At 35.1% G+C, this 20,609-nt stretch overlaps 1 protein-coding gene across 1 annotated transcript; it reads right to left on the reverse strand.

Annotated features, from left to right (window-relative positions):
• Positions 1 to 228: 228 nt before the first annotated feature.
• Positions 229 to 19,679, reverse strand: LOC133520478 (sodium- and chloride-dependent glycine transporter 1-like). The gene is made up of 12 exons (XM_061854913.1): positions 19,268 to 19,679; positions 12,576 to 12,747; positions 11,267 to 11,545; positions 10,973 to 11,195; positions 9,376 to 9,490; positions 8,150 to 8,329; positions 6,963 to 7,152; positions 5,570 to 5,769; positions 5,091 to 5,222; positions 3,531 to 3,665; positions 2,612 to 2,764; positions 229 to 1,795 (listed from the first exon to the last, which is right to left on the reverse strand). The coding sequence occupies exons 1-12, from the start codon at positions 19,295 to 19,297 to the stop codon at positions 1,670 to 1,672; spliced, it is 1,935 nt and encodes a 644-aa protein (XP_061710897.1). The 5' UTR covers positions 19,298 to 19,679; the 3' UTR covers positions 229 to 1,669.
• Between the last annotated feature and the right edge of the window lie 930 nt (positions 19,680 to 20,609).

Raw genomic sequence — 20,609 nt, forward strand, 5'->3', positions numbered from 1 at the left:
TATTCACTTAAGTTGTATTCCTATACAAAGGGCAAAGTTACAAGTAGGTATGTGAAAAATGGGTGTCAAAAGAAGTCTTTAACTGACGGCAAAGTTATCCATGCCGATGCCGGCACGCAGCGCAAAAAGTTTTTTCGTACACCGTGTGAAAAGTTCGTAGCGTTAACAAGGCCACATAAATACGACATTGTTGGCTTGTGTAGGTACACTTTGGCAGAGAAATATAGATAATAGTAAACCTCTTTATTTACAATAACAATATACAAAATGGATATATATAACTAGCTTATATCTAAAATAGGCCCTTGAGGCATTGTACCAAGGATGCTGTGCGAGGAAGCCGCCAGCTCTTCGGTCGCCAGTTACGTCAACCAGACGTTTCGCGATTTCTCCAAAAAACTTGTACACGCTGGGACCCCATGGACCTAGAGTTTCAACGCTAAATAGTACAAAATGGTACTCTCTATTCCGAGGCTCTTATATTTATTACGTTTCAAAATTTCGGCGCTTTCCGCCGCTGTGCCCGCTTTTACATTAGTCCGTTGGAGGTGGGATGGTGCCAGTGTGTCTACGCAGGTAGCATCCCATACTAACATCCGTCCTCCATCTTGCCTGATAATGCCAGTCAGCTCAAGAAGAGCAGGCACATTGATGGTGGCAAGAGTTCGACGGATTATTTCATTAAGCTACGCATGTCTTGAAAAACGACCTACACTTTTTTGACAAGATAATCCATGGTGTCCCAGTCAGTCCACGTTCGTGCCACAAGAGCATATATGTGGCGTACATACCAAAACCCCGAGTCGCAAATCAGTCGCCAGTGTTAGGGATAATATGTCAATTCTTTTTTATTTGATACATTTTCTCATGTAGGATGGGCTTTTGTTATTTATGAAAGCATCGAATCAATTTGGGACCTTGTTTAGATATATCTACATAAACATTATCAAGGTTTCAGATGATTAGGTACTCGATTTAGGGGTATGATATAGTTTATTCTATAGTGATGATTATTTTGCATTGGCGAGCAAGCTTTACGCGTCATGTCTTGTTTACTTCCAACTTTCTAGCTTTAAAGTCTATAGACAGATATATATTTATTAGTATTTTGCTACCCCTCCACCAAGTGACACTGGAAAATTAGTTGAACTTGGAATTTAACGCGCGTGGTAGTACGTGTAGGGGCAGAATGCACCTAGATACATTTTTATGCCTTATTACTGTTTATGTTTTTCTCAATTGTACATTTTATGTGAAAGCATAGTAGCTTTTTAGCTGTAATAATATGAGGAATGAATAATAGGCTTTTAATATAGTAAATAATTGCTTATAAGACAACATTTAATTAAATAAATAATATAAAAATTACTTAACTCAGAAATATACATTTTAAATAGAAATAAAATTATAAAAATTTCATTAAATGTGTCCGCATCCAAAAGCAACTTTATACATTTATACCTTAGAAATTAAATGATAATAACTAACAAGTCCTGTCCAATTTGGACAAACCACATACACTAATTATATGTACATAATATATCGACCAATTGAATAGCTTGTCAGATCTTTAACTTAGCTAATTAGCAACTATTATAGTTATAGACGTAAAATACAAGCCGAGTACGTCGATATGGTAACATTGACTAATAATGTCAAATCCAGAAGCCTATGTTCTGAAGGCTGCATTGTCAGCGCCATTCTCGTCGAGGGTGTCCGTCGAGCCTGAGGCGGGGGCTTCGGTTTTGACAGCTGGCTTCCAAGTAGGGGTGGGGGTGAATAACTCCATTCCACGCTGTAAAACAAAAGGCATTCTTATTGCAACATGCGGCGTAACAGAAAACTGAGTCACTGAAATAATGTTAAGCTTTTAAGATTATAACGAGTATCATAAAATAAAAATAAAAATTATAGGATATTATTACACAAATTGACTAAGTCCCACATTAAGCTCAATAAAGATCATAGTATGTATGTTAGTTTCAATGGTATGTATCTGTTACGGGCAACTTGATAAGTCTCGTCACTATGAATAATGACCGGTCTGTATGCATAATTCCTGTATCAAGTGGGCAATGTAATTAAAACTGCAAGAACACACTTTGACCGGTGAGTATGAATAATCCCCAAGAGCGTCGGGCAAACTGATAAATTTGTTACTATGGCCCGTCAATATTTATAATTCCCGACGGCCCATGGTCAATTTAATACATCAAGCTTTGAAATCGGGGCAGTATGAATACTTCCCTACTTCCAGCCGGGCAATGTGATAAATCCATTTTTTATACCGCCCGGTTAACTAAGTTGCCCGTAACATATCTTTAAGTTGCCTAATAATAAATGATATTTAATTTTTTTTTTTATTATTTCTGTAAAGGTTGCTTCAACTGGCTAGTAAATGTGGATAAAACTAACGAAAGTAACTTCTTAGCCAACTGACTCAAGCTAAGATAGGTTACTTTTTTTTAATGATAAAAATAAATTTAAAGTCTGTGCGGAAATAGAAGAGTCGTGGAATATGTATAAGGGAACCATTACATTCTATGAGCCTTGTCTTTCGGCACAGACTCTTGCCCTGACATATGTATAATAAATAGGTAGATCAACTTACATAGCCTTTATAGAGAGCCCAGCCTACTCCAACCGGGAAGAACATAAGCGTGGATAATCCCACTACCCAGCCGAGGAAGTCAGCGAAAAATGGAAATTCGTAGTTCCCATACGCAGGCGGGGTCCAGTCCGCTAGGATGAAAACTAAAATGGCCTGCAAAAATATTAGTTTTCGTTATGAGTAATTTGGAGTAATAAAGACATTTTTAGAGAGTACGCGTTATTAATTTCCGAAAATCGCAAAATAAGGGGCACGAGTTGTTGCTGGAAATGTAGTAGTTATGAATACGATTATGATTATGATTAACCTAAGACTCTTTTTTATTTTTAGTGATATAAAATTGTTTATTAGGTTGGGTCAAGAGTGTAAAGCTATGAATATTCCTTTTCCACGAGGTTTTTTATCCAAGATACATTGAAATTATCCATATCAAAATTTAGAGCAATTAAAGTGGAAAATTGGAAATAAATAAGTGATATTTCTACTTTGGAGAAGTTTTAATGGCTCTTTATACATTTTTTCTATTAGTTATAATTTTGTAAAAAATATTTCGGTCGAAATTATTATTTTTGGGTTAGTTTGTAAAAGATTATTGCAAATCACGAAATCATAGCAACCTCTAAATGCAAATGAGTTCAAATTTGGCACGTAGATTACTATTTCATAATAGAATAAAGGGAGCCTTGTGAAAGTAACGTTTATTACTCTTTTCCATACAAAGTTGGATCACCCTATTATTTTTATTTTTAAAACTAAAATCAAAGTTAATTTACTGTTATCACCTTATCTACATACCTAACTACACGCAATCACACAGCAAGACTGATAAATATTTTATTACCTTTTGTTACTATTGTTTCCCGTTACGTTTATATATTTCTTGTTGGTCCATTAACACTGATATAATTCCTGTACTTACGAAGCTGCCGACCGGACAAATGACAGTCCAGACTGCTTTCCAGAAGAACCGTTGGATTTTGTTCATCTTCATATTCATCGTCGCTAGATTGGCCATCGCTCGGTTGATGCCGTAACTCCACGCCACAGACATGCACTAAAAATTACGAAACATTACAAAGTAATATATATATTAGCTGGGGAGCCAGTAATGTGTAGGTAGTTACTTAAGCGTCGTAGAGACCTATTGGAATCGAAAGATTAGGTGATATAAAGAAATAAAAGGTTTCTAAGGTAAAGGTTAAGGTGAGGTAATGTTTTATTTTCCAGTGAGCAGGAAAGTCTCTAACCTTTTAAAATTGGTTGGTGAAGGGTTAAGAAAATCGACAAGTAGATTGTGGATTTTAGTCATTTTGCTCCAAGATAATGCTTTAATCGTTGTGTAACTTAATCTGACAATTATTTGTACGCATTTCCTTGATCTGACAATCGCAAGTTCGACGCCCAATTTTCACATTTTAACCATCAGATTAACAAAAAACAAAATAATTTTCAGATTTTGTAATAGCACAATTAAAGCATTAAATTGGACTAAAATGAACAAACCCATGATCTGCTTAGCAATTTGTTGAAATCCTCACTAACCCCCCAACAACCAATGGATCAACATAGATGGCTAAAAGTGGTTAAGGTAGACTCCACGGGGTAGCAAGATATCACTCATATCCTAATTTGACGCGCTCGAGTAACTACAAAAATCCCCTCTTGGGCTCTCGGACTATTTTATTTTCACGTTCCAATAAACTCAAAGCAATGTAGCCAATAGTTAGTCATTGTGTTTTCATTGCATTGGTTTTTAATATAACCAGTTATATTATATATAAAGTGATTGTTTTGATATAAGAATTGAAAATATCTGTTTATGGTTAAATAATAAATATTCTTTGGATGTAGACGTTACCTGCTCCGATGTTTTTTTAAAGAAATAAACTGCATTATAGGATATTAGTATGAGTAAGATTCTTCAAGTAGTAATAAGGGTTTTAATAGGCAGTTCCGTGGGAACCCGAACATGCGAAACAACAGAAAACTGTGTCGGCGAAATAATAGTTAGCTTTTTAAAATTTATTATTGTATGGGTCTTAGTTGTCTGATATTTTTTTTTCTTAATTTTAATTTAATAGATAAGTGCAAAAGCTGGGTTATTAAGTGTCTCATAATTTCCAGGGGAAAGTGGCAAAACACAACCTTAGCCTATATGACTGTAAAATAACGAATCCTATAATTTTCCCGTTTTTTGATTTATTCTTTTTACTTCGATCTTTAAAAATAAATATTATAGGACATTATAACACAAATTAAGTAAGTCTCACAGTAAGCTCAAGAAGGCTTGTATTGAGGGTATTTAGACAACGATATATATAATATATAAATACTTAAATACATATAAAACACCCATGACTCAGAAAAAAATATCCATGCTCATCACACGAATAAATGCCTTTACCAGGATTTGAACCCGGGACCCACTAGGCCAATCCGGTCGTCAAAGATAGAGTATAGATATGATATGGGATTGTACCTCTGCCATTCCTATAAGTAAGATGGCCCATGATGCTGTATTCCAATCTAGCAGAGTAAGCAGGTATACTCCTCCACTGAAGCACATTGGTATCCCCATGATGAAGCATGAGAAACAAGTAAATGCGGTAACCTGAAAGAATAATAAAGAACGTGATGACAAAATGCTTGATTGATGATTTTTTTATAAAGATTAACTTAGACTGCCGCCAGCAACAAGGGGACCGGCGAGATTTTACTCACTGATGGTAAGGCCGCAGAGAGATCGCCTGAATTACCCGTATGCCCATGACTCTTGGCTAATTAAATTGGTTTTACAGTTAAATACTCTGTATAAGCCAATTATTGAAGGATCCTGATTAGAAGTTGTCGCCACTTCCACGTAGAAGTCGATAAACTGGCTCCACTCCCGGCTACCCACTTTAGTACCTACTTCCTAAAAGTTTTTTTAGTTAGTTAAAACTTAAAAGCTCATTATACCATCCAATAGTTCTTCCTCAAAGACGGCCACTGATCAACGATCGCTGTGTTGATGGCCTCAATGCCGGCGAACTGGCTTCCGAGGCCCAGGATAAACAGCATCAGGAAAAACAGAATGGACCAGAGCTGAGCCACTGGCATCTGAAGCAAGGCTTCTGGGTATGCAATGAACGCCAGACCAGGGCCATCTGATGCAACGTCTGAAAAAAAAATCTGGATTGAAATATCACAATATAAAAGTATTTATTTTGTTCAAGATAAATATTGTAAAGATATCTACATACCTACAGGTAAAATTCGAAAACCACGTTAGAAATAATTAATTATATCTAAATATAATTATTGAGTTATTTAAAACCGTTTATTTGTATACGTTATAAATAAAAAATGACATGTTTATACCAAAAAAAAATGTAAGAAATTAATAATGACAGCGGCGAATGGGCTGGTAATTATTTAGATGGTATTAATTCCAGATTAAAAATATAATGAAAATAATTCCCAAATTAGTACGCATGAAACGAGTGATGGCTATCGCTTATTTAGAAAGTCAACAGTAGGTACAATTTACAGAGTTTTACTCGTAACGTACACAGAATTTACAACCAATTCGGTAGATGCCTTAATCAAGACATTTTTTATATGACGCGTTTTGAGCTATATAAAGTTACGTTAAAAAATACCAGTAGCGTACGGTCCAATTCAGATACGGTATGTTAAAGTTCAAATCGGGCTGTGTCTATAAAACTCGGTTCCTATCGGATTGCTAGAAAATATTTTTTCGTCGCTCCGCTATTGAAAAACACAACATGTGTTATAATGATCTCTCGACGGATATGAAGTGTTAATAACAGTCGAGAGCGATGTCAATATGATGCGTTATTGGGTGATAACTCGTGATGGCATTTGTTATTGTGAAAATGTAATAACACACCTTATCGTGCCAAGGGAGAAATTATGTGCTATAAATAGGATATTTGTTTGATAGTTTGTTATATTTGGTGGATACGGGATATACTAAATTTATCACAACTGCGCACATACCATCCAGAGTAACCAGACTCCTCATAAATAAATCCAGTGTAACTTCATTGTATATTTTCACATGAGATATATGGCATTAAGTCCGCCTTTTGTGCAATAAAGGTTAAATAAATAAATATGGGCAAAAGAAGTAGAGGAAGAAGGAAGCTAGCCTGGATGGATAACATTAAAAGCTGGACTCATATTAAAGACTCTGCCAACTTGAGCAGAATGGCACAGGATAGAAATAAGTTCCGAGAGATGGTCGCCGACGTCAGATGATGACATGGCACAACAAAAGATATTTAATTAATTTCATAAGTCAAAATTATGGACGGAAATTATTTTTAAGGTACGGTACTGTACTTACCATCCACGGTAACCCCCATGAGCTGCGCTTGGAAGCCGAGAACAGAGAAGACGGCGAAACTAGCGTAAATGGACGTAAGGAAATTGGCCAAGCTGACGAACACGGCGTCAAAGTGGCAGTTGTTGTGGAAGTGGTTATAAGAAGCCAGCGTAACTAGAGAGCCGCAGCCGACGCCAAATGAGTAGAAGATCTGTGATTAAATTAATAAAAAAAGTATTAAGGGACAATCTTACACAAATCGATCTACAGTGAGCTCAATAAGGCCTCTGTTGTGGGTTCTAGATGAGTTATAGATAAATACATCTAAAACATCCATAACTCAGGAAAAAAAAAAACTATGATGAACACACAAATAAATGGCCTTTCCAGGATTTGAACCTGGGACCTCCTGCTTCGTAGGCAAGATCACTACCGGCTGAGTTAGGAGTAAGTATGAAGTCAGTTACTAATAAAAAATGGTTTGCACTTAATACAAGTTTACACAAACTTACTTACAAACAAGTCCTATTCGAATTTTAGATCTAAATCGGTAAAGCCGTTTAGTCTGCATAAGTGACAAGTAATTAAACAATATGCTAATTTTACGGTTTAACTCCCGTAATCACTCGCGCGGCATTTTTCGTAGAACCTAGGTCCCCATTTTCAAGCACTAACACAATGTAAGACCACCACTCAACCGGTACCTACACTCATCACGCGGCCAGCGCGCTGCGCAACGAGCGGTAGTACACAGCACGCGGCTATCGTGAACGCCATGCGCTATTAGTGTTTGAAAATGGAGACCTAGGCTCACCGAAAATATCGCGCGAGTAACTAAAAACACGTAAGTAAGATTAGCTTAATTACTCCCGACAGTTTAAATTCAATATTTTGAATTAAATATTTCATAGAAAATAGAAAAACAAATAATATTTTTCCTCTACGGATTTTGCATAAAAACTATAGCACGAATTGTATTCTTACTCACAAAGTAAAATTTTGTAAAAAAAATACCGTTTATAATTTAATTTCACTGTTTTATAGGCACTGGTCGTCTCGAGATTTCTCTCTTAGTTTGGAGTTGTTTTTAAATTTTTATTCCTCAGTAAGTGGGTATGCCTAGATTCCACTTCCTGTTGATTCCATTTCTGTTAATTATAAAATTACAACTTTGACGATTGATTTTATATAAGTAACAGTATCAGTACCTGCGACGCTGCATCCCCCCAAACTCTGGCGTCCAAAAGTGTTTCCCATGTTGGCGTTATGAAAAACAACATGCCGTCTGTTGCCCCCTCCAAGGTGACACCTCTGACTAGAAGTGCTGTTAACATCACATACGGGAACAGAGCTGTGAAATACACAACTTTTCCCGCTGATTGTACGCCCTGCAAAAAAAAAATCCGTTTCTAAATTCTTTGTTTTACCCAAATTGAAATAAGAAGGCATGCCACAGGATGCTGTTAGGTGCAAAGTCTTAGACAACTGATAGCTTAGGTATTTTTGAACATTTTTTGCGGTATTTGCCATAGATGTTATCATTAATATATTTTTATTTGTATTGGGTTTAGAATTTATCATGGGTTTAGAATTTTGGTCGACTTTAGTTCATTTTATTAGCTTAATTAGTTAGTAAAGTAATTACAAAGCTCCAGATATCATGGTATCGTACTTTTATATATGCTTATGCTTTTAAATCCATTTTATGTATTTTTTGTTTGTAAGAACCTGCATATTTTTGAGTAGTACCTACTTATAATAATTTACTAATGGGCCGCCCCCGGGCTTTGCACGGGTTAACAAATTATACACCTAAACTTTCCTCAAGAATCACTATTTATAAGTGAAAAACCACCTCAAAATCCGTGCAGTGGCTTTGGATTTTATCACGAACATACAGACACACAGACAGACAAACGCGGCAGGGTACTATGTTTTATTACATGTAGTGATATCAATGTTCATTAAAAACCTAGTTCTTTTTTCTTTACTTATTATTAAATTGCTAAATTAATGCAGTGGTTGAGAAAAAAGTATATTTTATCCAGGTCGAATGTACAAATATAGGCATTTAACACACGGTACTTGTATATTGCCACGTTTAAGGTAATATTTAGATTCAGACAGCACTAGCGTTATTGTTGCTGTGTTATTTTTCTTCTTCCTAGCTTTATCCCATATACTTGGCGTCAGCTCTCCTTATATGGCGTCGCCAGGCATATCTGTGTGTGTGTGTGTTACTGTTGCTGTGTTGCTATGCAGTATTGCTGTTGGCTAAATTAATTCAGGAAAAGTCGATTATTCCAGCGTCAATACTCATTCCGACATTTCTTCTAGCAATTTCTATATTTCCAGCGTGCTCTGCTGCTGCACAGCAACGCTGCTGCAAATACGTTAGTGCAGTCTGAATCTGATTTACTTCACCTGTACTTACTTTGATGACGACAAGGAAGGCCACAAACCAGGACAACGCGAGACACCCAACAAGATGCCATTGTATCGTGCCCCAATTTTCCCAAGTCGCGTCGCCAATGCCTAGTACGCGTTCGCTATCAACAACAAGATCAATTTAATTTGTTTTATATTTATTTATGTAAATAAGTTTTTAGTTTTATAGCATTTTTCAAACACGAAGGCTAAGGTGACAGGAGTCATCTTTATACAATTTATAACCTTAAAACACCAAATCTCGCAAAATGGTATAAATATGACATCTGTCATCCTTTCCTTCCTGTTTAAAAAAATACTACAGTAATGTTCAAACGATAACAAAATATCTTAAAAGCTTTCTACCAGACTCTACAAAACATTAACCAAATGTGACTGAAAGTTGTTCTTGGTTATCAATGTAAGGAGCCAAATTTGAATGGTAGGCTGACGGCATTATCGTACTAATGGCAAACCCAATGTACAACACTTTGCAAAAGATGCTACTAGCATTTTATTAATGTAATCAATCATTCATCGAATCATTTTGTTAAGTTAATCATTTTTATCGTCATATGTAGTGTTTGGTAATAAAGTCTCCAAGCACCTTATGTAAGTTTCTATTGATTGATATGAAGATAATTATAATCTTATCATTAAGGAATGCCCACGGCATTGGCACTAAAATAAGACGACAAAAGACAGTATGCATGTCGGTGTACAAATGACTCAATCTTTTAAGTGATTTGCGAGAGATAATAAACCGATTTAGATTAAATCGACCCCAATGGCTGCTACTGTTTCAGTTTTAAACGCTACTATACATATTATACAATGTAATTTTAAATGTAGATATTTAATTAAAATACGATTTTTATGAATAAACCCTAAAGTAAAGGGTGAGTACTATAACATTGTCGTCAAAGTTTTGTATATTAACTTTCTTTGGCACGTGAACTCTCTATTTTGGTCTGACGAATATTAAATTTACAAACTTGCAACACGAGTCAGAGAACAATGCAAAGAACTCTAAAAGCGTTAAGGCATGGTGGAACTACTGATAGAAAACAGCGAGAAGATCAAAAAACGGAACAGAAAATTAGAATCAAAAGTGTGTAAGCTGCCTAATCCGAATCCGTCTATCTCTTCTCGAGAAATATCCAATAATAAACAGGCCCAAAGAAGATGATATTTTTCTTCTAGAAATATCGCGAGTCTTCACGAGTCAGACAAAGTCATTTCAGTGGAGATATTCGCCAAAAAATTCTTTAGTGGCAAGCTATATGCCTGTATGGCAAGAAGTTACCTTACGTAACCTTTTTTCCGTTAGAAGTAATTTCCGAAAATTTTCTCATCGTGCTCTAAAAACTATATTTTGTTATAGGTGATCTATTAAAACAATAAAAAATAATTATATGTCCTATAATATATTTTAATAGTATTCATCATTTATTATGAAACTCATTTTCTTTTGGTAAGTTGAAACTCTTAAGTCGGTACTGGTAGCATTTGCTTACAATTGTGCCTATATTACAATAGTCAAAAAAATTATTATTATGTACCGGACATTTAAATTATAATCAAACGAATGTTTTAAAACTCACTTGTAATACTCTTCTGAAGCCAAAACCCTTGTGATATTCGAATACCAAGGTATGGCCTCTGTTCCGTTTAGGCACGAGAAACCATCATAGGGCTGGTATCCAGTTCGCTCGCATATGTCACCAATGGAAATACAATCACGTTCAAAGTACGTAAGATCGGTCGCTAGACCCGAGTTGTTGCCTCGAATTTTGCACTCCGTATCGTATGATCCACTGTAGCAGGCTAAAATGAAGCACTGGTAAGTAAACAAGTTATGGATATATGGAATAAATCTATGTTTAGTGAGAACTCACCTAAGGAATTGTATTCATTTTCACACGATCCCCAATCCAATTTTCCAGCGAAAGATACAATGGTATAAAACAATGTCCATGCCACGATGATCATATAGTAGATTGATATAATAGTAATGACTACTAAAGTGCAGTAGCCCAGGCCACTAAAAAAAGGTGAAATAGCCGTGAATGCTTGAAGTGGTCCGATGCCTGAGTATTGTCCAATGTAAAGCTCCAAGAAGAAGATTGGTAGACCGATGAAGACGAGCATAAGGAAGAAAGGAATGAGGAAGGCACCTAGAAGAAAATAAATAGGTAAATTTCAAGAATGCACATAGTTTGATAAATAATTAAAATAACCTAACCTATAAAAAAAACTGGTCTGACATTGGTTCCATGGCAGAAGGGCCGGTGTCTCTTGTGGGATGCGACATGCTTCAGTACATTTGCACCGTCCCACTTGAGTCACACGGTTAGGTCTGCTGGTTCAGCCGCGGAGTATGTTTTTGGACCCGGGTACGTCCTTAAACTACGTCCACAAGAGAGGTATGGGCATTGTGAATGTCATCTCGCTTTGTGTGGTAGGGCACAGCCAGTGGATGTCATTCCAGATCTAGAGCAGAGCCCAACTGGGGAAGTACCTCCACCTTACAGAAAATCGCAGCCAAATAACACTAGACCCTTCTCATAGTGTTGTGTTCCTGCCGGTGAGTAAGGTTGCCAGAGCTCAACGAGGGGTGGGAGGGGGTTAGGGTCGGCAACGCGCATGTAACTCCTCTGGAGTTGCAGGCGTACATAGGCTACGGATACTGCTTACCACCAGGCGGGCCGTATGCTTGTTTGCCACCGACGTAGTATAAAAAAAAAAAAATGCAGCCAAAATTAAACATGCCAAGTACTCTGCCCTGGAGCCAATGTACGACTTTGTACCAGTTGCAGTCGAGACTGCGGGACCTTGGGCTTTGGAGGCGAAGGACTTCGGCAGGAAGGAGTCGGCGGCTGAGGGAGAGGGGGTGCGACCCTCGGTCCGGATCGTACCTGGTCCAACAGATCTCATTGGCCATTCAGCGTGGTAACGCTGCCAGTGTGATGGGGACATTTGAGCCAGGTACGATTCCTGACGGTTATTTTCTTTAGCTTAAATTATTGTTTACTCGTATAAATGACGAAGCCTGTTGCGTATATCATCATTGGTTTGTTTTAAATTATTTTTTTATGTAAATAATGACCCTAAATTTATATGATTGAAATTTGTAATATAATGTTGTATCAATTTTTAAATCATTAAAATAAAATATATTTAATTAAAATAACACAATTAACTCACCTCCTCCATTTCTATAGCACAGATAAGGGAATCTCCAGACGTTGCCCAGCCCGACGGCGTAGCCGAGGCACGCTAGTATGAACTCTAGCGGGCTGCCCCATGACGCGCGCGCCTCCGCCGAGGATTCAGAAGAACTGTCACTTGGCAATGGCTTGCCATTTGCCACATTTGGCTGTGAATAAAAAAAAACACGATTATACACCCCACAGTGTACTTATATAAATATAAATTAAAAACCAATTCTTGTCTCATAAGTTCCAGAAGATCAATATTTTGTGTTTGTTATGTAGTATGTAAGTCATATAGAGCAAGAAAAAATGTATGGGATAATATAGTGTTAGTATGTACTTTTAATGTCTGCATACTTGCTATTTTGATCCGACGGCCATTTGTCCGGTACAAGGTGCTAAAGTTAGGTAAAAATATTACTAATTTTTCGCGCTTGTACCGGACAAATGGCCGTCGGGCCAATGTAGCAAGTATTAAAAGTACATACGAATACTATATTATCCCATACATTTTATTCATGAGAAAATAAGTAAGGTCTGGCGGCTCTGGGATCTTGGACTAATATAAATATCACGAATCACGTTGAAAATAACTTATGGAAAAGCAAAACGGACGGGTTATCTTGGATAATAAATGTACTTTAAAGATAGTCTATGAAAATTCGTACGTATCGAAAGAGTTCGTAGGTATAAATCTCGCACCAGTATGAACCAAGTTTTTATGATAAGCAAAGACGATGTACATCTGAGATGCGTAGAATGGTTGTTAGGTTTACAAAGACAATGATATTATATCTCAAGATAGGTTATACGCGCTCCAAAATTGAAGCATTTATTATACAAAACGCTCTCACTGGCACCTGACGCAAGGGAGAGGTGTACACTAGCTAGTTAGTTTCCACAAATAGCGTGTTATGTTTATGTTATGTTATATGTAGTGTTATTATGCGTTATATGTTATATGTAATTACATAGTACGTAGTAGTTAGTAATTACGTAGTAGTTAGTAGTAGTAATTACTCAAGGTGTACACCGGCTAGTAAGTTTCCATAAATAGCGTGAATTATGCGTCATAGTGTGTTATGTTTTAAAATTATGTTATGTTTATGTTATGTTATAGTGTTATTATGCGTTATATCTTATTGCTCAAGGTATCCATAGAAGCGCAAAAAGTGACTTTTTGGTTGTAGATATGTCATTTTTGACACCAACAGATCAGTATCATATTTTTAAATGATATTATTTGATTAATTTTTCTTTTTACTTGTTGACATTTTTAGATTTTTTTTTCTTGTATTTAAAATTTATTTAAGATTTAAGATTTTTCAAACACAATGTAATATTGTTATTGAATAAAAATGATGATGATGATGATAGCATATTATTATATTGATCATGACGCGCGAGCGTCAAACAATAGTCGTCTGCTGCCGTGCCGTGAGGTTGTAAGCATATCTTTTACTTGTTATGTTAGGGTATGCCATATCTTGAGATGTAATATCATTGTACAAGTAGAGCCAAATTTCAACTTTTGCGAATTATCATTTGACGGTTTAAAAGTTTTGAATTACATTACTTGAACGGAAATTCCTTGGTAAATACAGTTTAAAAATCCTTCGTTACTGCAATATCTGTTTTTTTTTTCTATATTTTTACAGACATAGCGCCACATTTTATTTGAGAAATATAAATCTCTGAGTACTTATGGTAAAACCTATAAAACATATATAGAAAAAAATATATAACTTACAAATAAGGTTATTAAAGACATATGTACCTCATATCAAAAAGAAATACGAAACAGAATATGCACAACTTTTCAAATACTGTAATGTACTGCCGGTTCAAAATAAGTGGAAACTAGCCATACTAACTGAAGAATATCACTATGTTACTAAACTAAAAGTAAACAAAATATGTACAAAACTAAGAAGTCTACAGAGACAAAACAAATATTGTAAACCCAAATATAATAATGTTCACTAGGTTGTATACATATATATTACCTAAAATATTAAATGATTTGCCAGAAGATGTTCGTGTAAAGTACTTAAATGGTAAACATATAAAAAAGATATTAAAATGCACTTATTGAAATCAAACGACAAAAGCTACTTAAGAAAATCCTACAATGTTTTTTTTTATTAGACATAAGACATTAATATACGAGTATGTATTGTTCTTTTTTCTCTGAACTCCCCATCGGCACACAAACCTCCTCAAGGTTTTGCCTACGATGGGTGTTGTATTAAATTTTAGACTGTAAATTGTATGTTTATTCAATAAATTAAAATAAAACTGTATATCTTAAGATTAGGTATTATATTAATTTTGTAACATTCTTGAAGGTTGAATTAATGAATCTCAAAAATGTTTGCTTATTTCGCAAGGCAATATAATGAGAAATAACCTTTTTAACCACACATTATTACTACTAATAGCACCCTGAGACAAAAAGATGGAATTAATTGAATGTCTTAAAAAGGTTAAAGATCATTGCATCCAAACTTCCCTTCAAGTCCCGCAATCTAAAAATATCGTAGCCATATTTATCGTACCTACCCAAGAACATATATCTAAAATATTAAAATTCAATTCCATTCGTTTATAAATCTTAAGATAACAGTGTTATTAGTATTGCATAATCATAATCATAATGCTTTATTTATAAAACATAGGTACACATAGGTCTTGGGTATATACATTGAATCGCTATGTTTTGCCGGTTAGCATACAAATGTCAAAGGGAACTAAAATCAAATTAAAAAATGCAAATGTTATAACTTATAAAATAAATAAATTAGAATTAAATTACATTTAAAATTAAAATGCAATTGAAATACAATTAAAATTAGTTACTAGTTATTGTTTTATATTAATCATACTTTGCATTTGACTATTATTCCATCTTGCAAGGACCTGAAAGTACTTTTTGAAGTGGATGGATTCAAACAAGAGTTTAATCGTTCTTATTTAAATGTAAATTCGGAGTCAAACCAGAGTTGGATGGAGTAGGTAAGTTTTCGTTCGATTCGCATTCTCGCTATTCAAATAATATTATGCGCAAGTTGGTCTGCTGAGTAAGAAGGAACTAGGAGCCAGCTACCACATACTTTATGTTTATTATTCAAGATCAAGAGAGTCATGGAGGCGGTATTGTATTAAATATTTTAATGGATATTAAAGCGCGGTGTAGCGTTTGTTATTAGTCTATAGTAATTAACCTATTGGCAGATACAAAAGGCGTTTTAATTTATATTTTAATAGTATAGTTTAGTCATTAAAACTTGGATTTAGGCAAACTTTGTAAAATAAAAATCGGACAAGTGCGAGTCGGACTCGCCCACCGAGGGTTTCGTACTTTTTAGTATTTGTTGTTATAGCGGCAACAGAAATACATCATCTATGAAAATTTCAACTGTCTATCACGGTACCTACATGAGATACAGCCTGACGGACGGACAGACGGACGGACACCGGAGTCTTAGTAATAGGGTCCCGTTTTACCCATTGGGTACGGAACCCTGAAAAAGTACCTAAGAAGGAAATATAAATAATATCTACCACCAAATTCGTGTCGGACCACGCATATGCAGCAGCAGTTTTACCGCGTAATTTTTTCAAAATAATAACTGTGAAAATTCGTTTATAGGGGGGGTTATTTCTTTGTTTTTTTTTCATAACATGTTCAAATGAAAAGTGGACATTTTAGTATAACTATGTTACTTAAAATAGTTATAACATATACCTAAGTAGCTTTATGAGCCGATTTTGCATGCATAACCAAGCTTATTGTTTTTTGATGTGAGTAGTTTTTCATTTTGTTATTTTAACGAAGTTAATTTTTGCTCAGTCTCCCGTTGACTACGAACACCGTAGATAGTTCAAACCGTCGGGATGTATTTTAAATTCATTATACGCAATATATTCCGTTAAATAGGTTTATTTCATGTAAACACAGAGTTGAGGGCTTTGATCCTGTATTGTAGTTCTATGATTGTAAAACAAATAATTTATTTTTACTTTCTCTTTGCTTGGCCAGATAGATAGAACTTTTTTTGTATACGCACGGTCAGTATTCACGCTATTTAAAATAAATAAATAAATAAAATTATTTATTTCTAATATATATTCATATATATGGGTACAGTTTTTACTGACCCATGTGAATAATTCCATACTAGGCAATGCCTGTCCTGTAGAGAAGAGAAATATTAAATAAGTTGTTTAAAAAAAGTTCAGATACTTAAAATACAATGAGATGTGGCACATGTTGATGTAAGTACGTTTAAATATTGTTTTATGTTCAGTTATATTTATATAGTGCTCCCATCTTCCACCCCTAAAAATATGCTTGTTATTTTTTTATTACCAAATTACAATTATATTCTGAAGCCAGATACTACTCTAGTAACGGACGTAGACTAGTATAAAGTTTAATGTTTTACCACGTTACGGATATGGTCTTAAAAGTTTTAAAATTTGCGTATAATCACTTTTAATGTCACAAATCATCTCCGCGCGGGCCCTGCTCTTGTACTCGAAATCTTCTTACGCGGCGGCACCGGAGTTCCGTTGAATAAAACTTTACCTGATTTCTGTGAACGTGTGCATCGTGCACCTGTGCCCGACTTCCAACTCCAGACCTTTGACTCCAAATTTCTGAACATAACTTACGCGGCTTAGGTATTATGGTACCATTTTGGTCGGATAATTAATGATAGCTAGTGCTAATCGAATTAGGAGTTTGGATTCAAACGGAATTCAGTAACTTGATAAGTAGGCCTATACGTACACATATGGCAGTTTATCGGTCATTCTCAAAGATAATGGCTTACTTAATTTGATATGCTTAATTTATTAATATAAATGTATTAGATCGTCTTCTTCCTCGCGTTCTCCCAGCATATTGCCACGGCTCATGGGAGCCTGGGTTCCGCTTGACAACTAATCCCAAGATTTGGCGTAGGCACTAGTTTTTACGAAAGCGAATGTCATCTGACCTTCCAACCCAGAGGGTAAACTAGGCCTGGTTGGGATTAGTCCGGTTTCCTCACGATGTTTTCCTTCACCGAAAAGCGACTGGTAAATATCAAATGATATTTCGTACATAAGTTCCGAAAAACTCATTGGTACGATCCGGGGTTTGAACCCACGACCTCCGGATTGCAAGTCACACGCTCTTACCGCTAGGCCACCAGCGCTTCGATATAAATGTTTGAGATAAAATTAAATAAAAATAATGTACCTATACTTTAAGTATATTTCTCAACACAGCAGAGCCTTCGGCCTTCTTTAATTATAAATTGATTACTGGTATAATTTATTATTATGAATGAAGTAAAATAATTAACATAAAAAAACTATTTAAATGAAATAAATCTAAGCCTACTTAAAATACATATATTTAAAGTTAGGTATCTAAAGTGACATGTCTGGACCAGAAAATGACACTGTTTACCGTGCACCGAACTTATCATGACAATTACACATCATCATCAACATGGTGCCACTGATGTTTAAGTAATATAGAAATTAAAAAATAATAATGTTACCTCTTAGAAAAATACCCACGATCTTAAAAAATATTATATTTTATTAATAAAATACTTGCCAAATTCCAAAAATTAAAATGCTTACTGTCAAATATTTAAGATCCTATTTTAAAAACAAACGGAATGAAGGTACAGAGCAAACAAGAAAACGAAATTTTTATGTACCAACGACTAGTAACAACACGGTACATTGGTACTGGAAGTGACCGATTTGGTATTACATTTTAATCATTACCGATAATGAGACCGGAAACTGATTTTTATATTGCTATATGGTTTTACTAGAAATGCCATTCATAATATAACCTGTATGATTGGGTATAGATATACCTTGAATGACTATCGGACGATTGTCAATAACTGATACACTAATCTTTTACATTCTTTAATGGCTATCATTAATAAAATTAAAAATTTGAGCATCAACACACACTGCTAATAAGTGTAAGATCAAATTACACATTAGAAAATGAAAATACGTAATAGATGAATAAAGATTTTTGACTTTCCCATAGAAAATTTCAATATCAGAGTAGCTAAAATGTATGAAACCGTCAATTTTATACTCAGTTATCAGAGTTGGTCCCATAGTAAAAATTGCTCAATTTGACCTTTATATTCTTATCGTAAAATATTGGAGTTTATTAAAAAAATATCCTGTATCCTGTTAACTTATAAATGTAGATATGAACTCTTACTATTTATGTTACAAAATAGATGTATATCAAAACAAGATAAATAAATATAAAACAGGTTAAGCTAGTCTCAAACTTAGCAAATATTTTCTCTATAAAACGTAAATAATATACAATACGTTTTGAGTATTATAAAATTCTTAACAGCGTGAAATTGTGCTGAAAATATAATACTTCATCTAGTTTTTTTTAAATATGACTTAATTTTTTGCAACATAAACAAAAATGTATACAATTTTGTTATTCAGAGAGGAGAAATAAGATTTTGAGCGATAACGGTTTTGAGCGAATTGTCCCTTATCACTTCTAATTTGAGCTGCATAAAAATATCTTATTTATAGAAAAGAAATATTGAAAACTATAAAAAAATCATCATTTACGACATATTTCCAAAGTTCTTAAAATATTAAATATATATTAAATAAAAAACTTGCCTCGTTTATGGTGTAATTTCTACTAGCCATTGCATGAAACAGTCCTCAGAATCGTCGACGGCAATATTGCAGCACTTTAGAAAACACACATAAGAGCTATTACGCCAAGGCATATGCATTCATACAAGCACAACACTGCGATACTTACTACCGACTAAGGTAACCGATTAAAGTATTCCTAAATAATACCTTATCGCGCAAATTTGATACGAGATGATAAATATCAATCGTTTATTGGGTAAATTTCACTCCATATCTTACAAGCCTGATGACTCAATGATACTGATTGTAATTCATTTTGAAAGATAACACCTACCGTAGAATTGATCGATTGATTGATTTTCGGAACTACAGACCATACCGAAATATATACCTATCACATAAATAAATCAATATTATAGGACATTATTGCACAAATTGACTAAGTCCCACGGTAATCTCAATAAGGCTTGTATTGATGGTACTGAGAAAACGATATATTTATAACTACTTAAATACATAGAAAACACCCATGACTCGAGAAAAAATATCCGTGCTCATCACACGAATAAATGCCCTTACCAGGATTTGAACCCTGGACCATCGGTTTATAAGCAGGGACATACTTTGAAGAAAAAGTGACTACCCTCCAGTGGCTGAAGTGTAAACTGAAGATGCCGGTTCGATTCTGGCCTCAGCGACTGGAGGGCTTGGCTACCCCTTATGCGACGCTAAACGACACAATATATATCTTACACAGATCGACTTAGCTTGAAACTAGTTGAAACCAAGCAAAGCTTGTTCAGTCGACGACAAAGACATGTTTACATTTCTCGCTTTAATACAAAGGAGTAAGGTGCAAAAATGTAAACATATCTTTAACGTCGACTCTACTATGCGTACGAGGCGACGAAATATATACTCGTAATGTAACTTCCATAACTCAGGTCACACAGGATGTAGTCAATTGGTCAGTGTGGACGAACCTTTAGTTAATGACGTAGCATGATTGTTGTGTGCAGTGCCCATCTTTTGACAATAATACCGAAAACAGTTTCCCCTGCCACCGCCGTTGCCCCCGCCGAGCAGTCGGTTGCGGAGAGCTACAGCTTGCAGTCTGCGTCGGTTTGCCAACGCGTGCTCCTATTGAAGCTGCTCGCCATGAAGCGCAACATGTAGCCATAAAAAACGTTCGTGACCCATTTTAATAAATTTAATACGTATTCAATAAGTAATCATTACCCAATACACCCCATTAGTAATAATACCCACTTAATAGCGTTTCAGTGGGTATTATTAATCAATCCAATCAACGGATAATATAGTATTAGTATGTATTTTAAATGTCGGCATACTTATATTG

This window comes from Cydia pomonella, chromosome 8 (genome assembly GCF_033807575.1).
Source record: "Cydia pomonella isolate Wapato2018A chromosome 8, ilCydPomo1, whole genome shotgun sequence".
Taxonomy (NCBI): domain Eukaryota; kingdom Metazoa; phylum Arthropoda; class Insecta; order Lepidoptera; family Tortricidae; genus Cydia; species Cydia pomonella.

What these genes read in the sequence shown, in the direction of transcription:
- LOC133520478 (XM_061854913.1), bottom strand. Translation starts at nt 19,297, where the DNA reads ATGGCTAGTAGAAATTACACCATAAACGAG. An exon ending in GGGGGGATGCAGCGTCGCAG is followed by an intron (nt 7,153 to 8,149) that starts GTACTGATACTG and finishes ATTTAATCACAG; the next exon opens with ATCTTCTACTCATTTGGCGT. An exon ending in CATGGGGGTTACCGTGGATG is followed by an intron (nt 5,770 to 6,962) that starts GTAAGTACAGTA and finishes TTTTTTTTTCAG; the next exon opens with ACGTTGCATCAGATGGCCCT.